Consider the following 4,285-nt stretch of genomic DNA (forward strand, 5'->3'; position numbering starts at 1 on the left):
CGTCCAACTCCTGGCATTCTTTGCAAAAGCCAAGGCTGCGATAAAATCCAAGAACTTGCACTACGGAACTACAGACCCTGGGAGAAAAGCGAGCTGCCTATCTCTGCGCTGTCTGTAATAGGGAGACCTGTTCTCTGACTTGGGGTCAGAGACAGTGCAGAGGACGAATGACAGACGCTGCCATTTGGCAACCATACTACAGAGGAGAAGAGTCTAAGTGACTATTACTTAGAGGACACCTGTCCGCTACGGTGGAGCAAGAGCAGACACCGTTGACCCCAAACGATAGTTACCCATGCTCAGTCATCGGCGTGATGGTCGCAGCAACAAGACCTTGAAGTCTCTTCTTTGGGGAGGCCATTGAGCTGCTGTAAAAGGTCTGGAAAACATACAACATAATTCCCCTCTTCTTCAAGGAATGTCGATTAATGATAAACCTCCCGAGCAAGGTCCGTTCCCAGTTTAGAACTAGGAAAAATTCTTACGATCACGCAAACTCAGAGAGCAAGTGAGAAGAATGTAGAATTTCAGGGCCTAATTCTATAGAGGAGGAAACTGTTTTTTAAAGACAAGAGAGCAATGTGCTGGGAAAATACCATTGGAAAATCTCTCATTTTATCTATCTAGATGATGGAGGCAATCAGAAACTCAAAGAGCAGAGGCGGAAAACAACAGACCCAAGAAAGCACATGAACTTAACTCAGGGAACCCAAATATATAAAGAATTACTATTACTTAAATTGAGATATGGTCAGGAGAAAAGGGACATTCTTATCTTTTTCCATACTTTCCTGCTGTTAAGCAAGAATCTCACCTAAAACCGCACTTACAATATTAAGGCTCTCATGTAATCTATGTAAGTATCTTTGGATTTACCTAACTATCCTTTTGGATTCTAATTTTGACCAGTTTTGTTCTGTTTTCCCAGCTCTATTTAAACCACATAAAGACAATCGCAATTATTCATTCGCCTCTCCCCACTAGACCAAGCTCCCCAGGAAAGGGAATATATTTTATTCGCCTTTGCCTTCCCTGCACTGAGTGTTCCTTGAACTCCTGGTGTCCAATTAAAAACTGATGAATTTTTGGTTGATTGAATGAAGTGTTCAGATTGTAGCTGGATGCTAACTTCTACCGGTAGAGAGTCAGCCTGACCTCACTCATTTGGGGCAAAAGGATCCCTCGTCATCTGTCAGAGAGCATATCTGTCCAGTGTAAAAAAGCCAAGAAATTGTCCAAAACAAGCAATGAGGGGCAACACAACATCCTGGTTAATAGCCTTGATTCCATGGCTTGACTGCCTGATTCAACTTCCAGCTCTGCCACTTACTAGTTATAGAAAATGTTATTATTTTTTGAACAGTAAGACATAAAAATTTGAAGCCACAAATGCAAAGTCTAACCATTGAAGAAATAATCAGATAGCATTTAATGACAATTATACAAAAGATGGTTGGCTTAGAGCAAATACAGTGATATCTCTAGGTAATCAACAAGAGGGGGTATATTATCGTTTTGAGGACACTGGCACATTTAAAAACCCATTGCAACTGTTATTTAACCTCTCTGTGCTTCGACTTTCCCTTCTGTAAATGGGGATAATAGTAATCATATTTCATAGGGTTGTCGAGAGAGTTAAGTGCATTAATTCTTGTAAAGTGATTAACCACAGTGCCAGACACACAGTACGTACAAGTTCAGCCCCCTCCATGAAGTCTCGTCTGACGGCTGTAGGACGTTAGTAAGTACTACTATTATTATTCCCTTATCAGCATCCTTTCCTGTCATCTCAGCTCTACTGGTACCTCCTCCTCAAACCCAACTACTGTTGTCTATTCAGGGACTAAGTCATTTCAATTCTGTTATCTTCCTTCCTGCAAATCTTCCCTCCCCCATTACTGCCCTCTCATAACTTACCCTTTGTTACCTCTTATCTATACCAATGGGCACAACTCAGGTCTCAGGGGCCCACGGGGGCTCAAGAAGGCTCAAGTGATAAGAGTCCCAAGAGTTGAGTTCAGCCCTAAAAGTCCCCTAAATCGAACAGTACTAGGCTGTTCACACAAGACTTCCATATTCTTATACTTTTAGCTGCATTTATTTCATACTTAGGACAGTTTCACTGATATTCTTAGGATGGTCCAGAAGCTCAGACTGGAGGTTATGTCTCTGACTGAAAGAAATCAAGTTAAGCGACTGAAGTATAGTTTGATTGGTTAAAATATTCAAGGGGAGAATGACATGGGAATTGGAGATCACCGTCCTAATCCCCATCCTCTTCTCCTCCTTCAAACTACCAGATTAATCTTCCGGTAGCATGAACATGTCCGTCCTTGCCTTTTGTCCTGCTCAGGAAATGCCAATAACTGCCCCCCTGGCTTCCAAGAAATAAATCAAACTCCCTGGTCTGGGTCTCTGTACAGATCTCTAGCCTAGCCTCGCTGGTCCCAGTTGCTGCTACCTACCCTGTCCTATCTCCTACTTCAACCCCTTCAGACTAGCCAACTTTTAAAACTCACTTTAAAAGCTAGGGAACATTCCCTGACCCTCCAAGATGAATATAATTGTGTACCCAAACACTTGCTTTTTATTAAGAGTTGTCTTCTCTTCTAGACTGTAAGCCATGTGGCAGGCACAGCTTAAAATGTTTTTACCTTTGTACAGAGCAAAACACGAAGTAAATGAGTAGTTTGCTGACTTTGTGAACTGTGAAACTCTTACAGGAAAACACGGGGTAAGAGGTCATGACAGCCTGTAAGTGAAGAATCATCAATATTTTGTAAGTTAAAGTTTTTAATAAATATGGTACTGTTATGCCTCGAAACTTTTTATAGCGTCTATCCAAAGCAAATGGTTAGACTGTTCTTCAGCCTAAGCCTTATTGTGAATTTAGGATGTTATGACTGAAAACTGGGGAAAAGGTGTTACTCCTGAAATCAGACGCCTCCACAGACAAGAACACTCAGTGCAAAGAATTCGGGTTGATCTAGTTAATGCTCTGAAAAGGGCAAAGTTTAAAAAAAAAAAAAAGAAAGGAAAGAAAGAAAAGAAAAGAGAAAAGAAAAGAAGAAGAAAGAAAAAAGAAAAGAAAAAAAAAGAAAAGGAAAAAAAAAAGAAAAGAAAAAACGAAGTCTCTCGGAGGAAGAGGATGCGGCGCTGGGCCAGGAGAATGACTTGACAAAGAAATACTTGGAGAAGAAGAAAGAGAGAAACTAAAATCAAAACAAAACAAAACAAAAACCCCACAGAAATACAACCAATTTTCCAGAAAATGAAGAGACTGTATCAGAATTCATCGCTAGAGTTCTCCGCTCGGTCGCTGATTCTGGAGAAAGGGATCCTCCGAGACCCGCTGCGCGGCGCCGAGGGAATCCAGGGGGCTGGGTCCCTCCGTCCCCGCCCGTCTCGACTCCTGCTCCGGCCCGGAGGGTGTCGCCTTCACACTCCCCTTGGCTCCGTTTCCCGCCCTCCGCCTTCCCCTGCTCCTCCGGCAGCCGCGGCTCCCGGACCCCCGCGTCCCGCCCGTCCACGCCGGCGCGCACCGCGCTCACCCAGACGCCTCCGGTGCAGCGTCGCCGCTCCGCTCCGCTCTGCTCCGCCGCGGGGCCCCGCACCGCGCGCCCACCACGCCCGGGGTCCCTGGGGACTGTAGTTCGGCGCCTCTTCCCGCGGCGAGCGCCGGGCGGCGCGGACACGCAGAGTTACGCGGAGTCGCGCGCCCTGCACCCCAAGACGTTCTGCACGCGGGGAGCTGGCGCTCCGCTGGGTGCGCCCCGACCGATGTGGGCTGAGGGAAGCCTCGGGCGCCGCCCCGCCCCCCGAGAGCTGCGAGCGGCTGCGCTTGCACGTGGGTGTCGCCTGTCCTCTCCTGTCCCTTCCTCTTCTGCGCTGCCCGGCCTCCCGCTTGCGGACGCCTCCTGGGCGTCCTGACTTTCCTTCTGTCCCGGGCCCTGCAGCAACAGGTGCTTCGTGGTTCTGGGCTTTGAACTTCCGGCGGCTGTTGGAGAAGGCGCTGCGCATCAGGCCGGCGCCCCTGCCCCAGCCCCGCACACTCCCATGGTAAAAAGAGACCTGAGCCAGTGTTAGAAGTGGATTAGGTGCTAACGCAGAAGCTTTTCTGGCGTATTCTTGAGAACAACTGAAAGAGTTTTGAAAGGGAAAAATGTTTTTAACCCAAATATCTCCACTTGCAGGGATGTCAAGTTCATTTTCTAATATCACGTACTATGTTAATAAACCGGAAACACAGCCATAAACACGTCCTCAGCTGTTTGTTGCTGATGTG

General features: G+C 46.5%; 1 protein-coding gene across 1 annotated transcript in view; it reads right to left on the reverse strand.

Moving 5' to 3' along the window:
• Positions 1 to 3,751, reverse strand: part of NPL (N-acetylneuraminate pyruvate lyase) — a 25,959-nt gene extending 22,208 nt beyond the window's left edge. The window contains exons 1-2 of the mRNA XM_006907757.2: positions 3,552 to 3,751; positions 294 to 379 (exon numbers count right to left, since the gene is read on the reverse strand). Coding sequence (XP_006907819.2) covers positions 294 to 361 — 68 coding nt within the window. The 5' untranslated portion in view covers positions 362 to 379; positions 3,552 to 3,751. The remainder of the gene's footprint in view (positions 1 to 293; positions 380 to 3,551) is intronic.
• Between the last annotated feature and the right edge of the window lie 534 nt (positions 3,752 to 4,285).

Source organism: Pteropus alecto, unplaced genomic scaffold (genome assembly GCF_000325575.1).
Source record: "Pteropus alecto unplaced genomic scaffold, ASM32557v1 scaffold101, whole genome shotgun sequence".
NCBI lineage: Eukaryota > Metazoa > Chordata > Mammalia > Chiroptera > Pteropodidae > Pteropus > Pteropus alecto.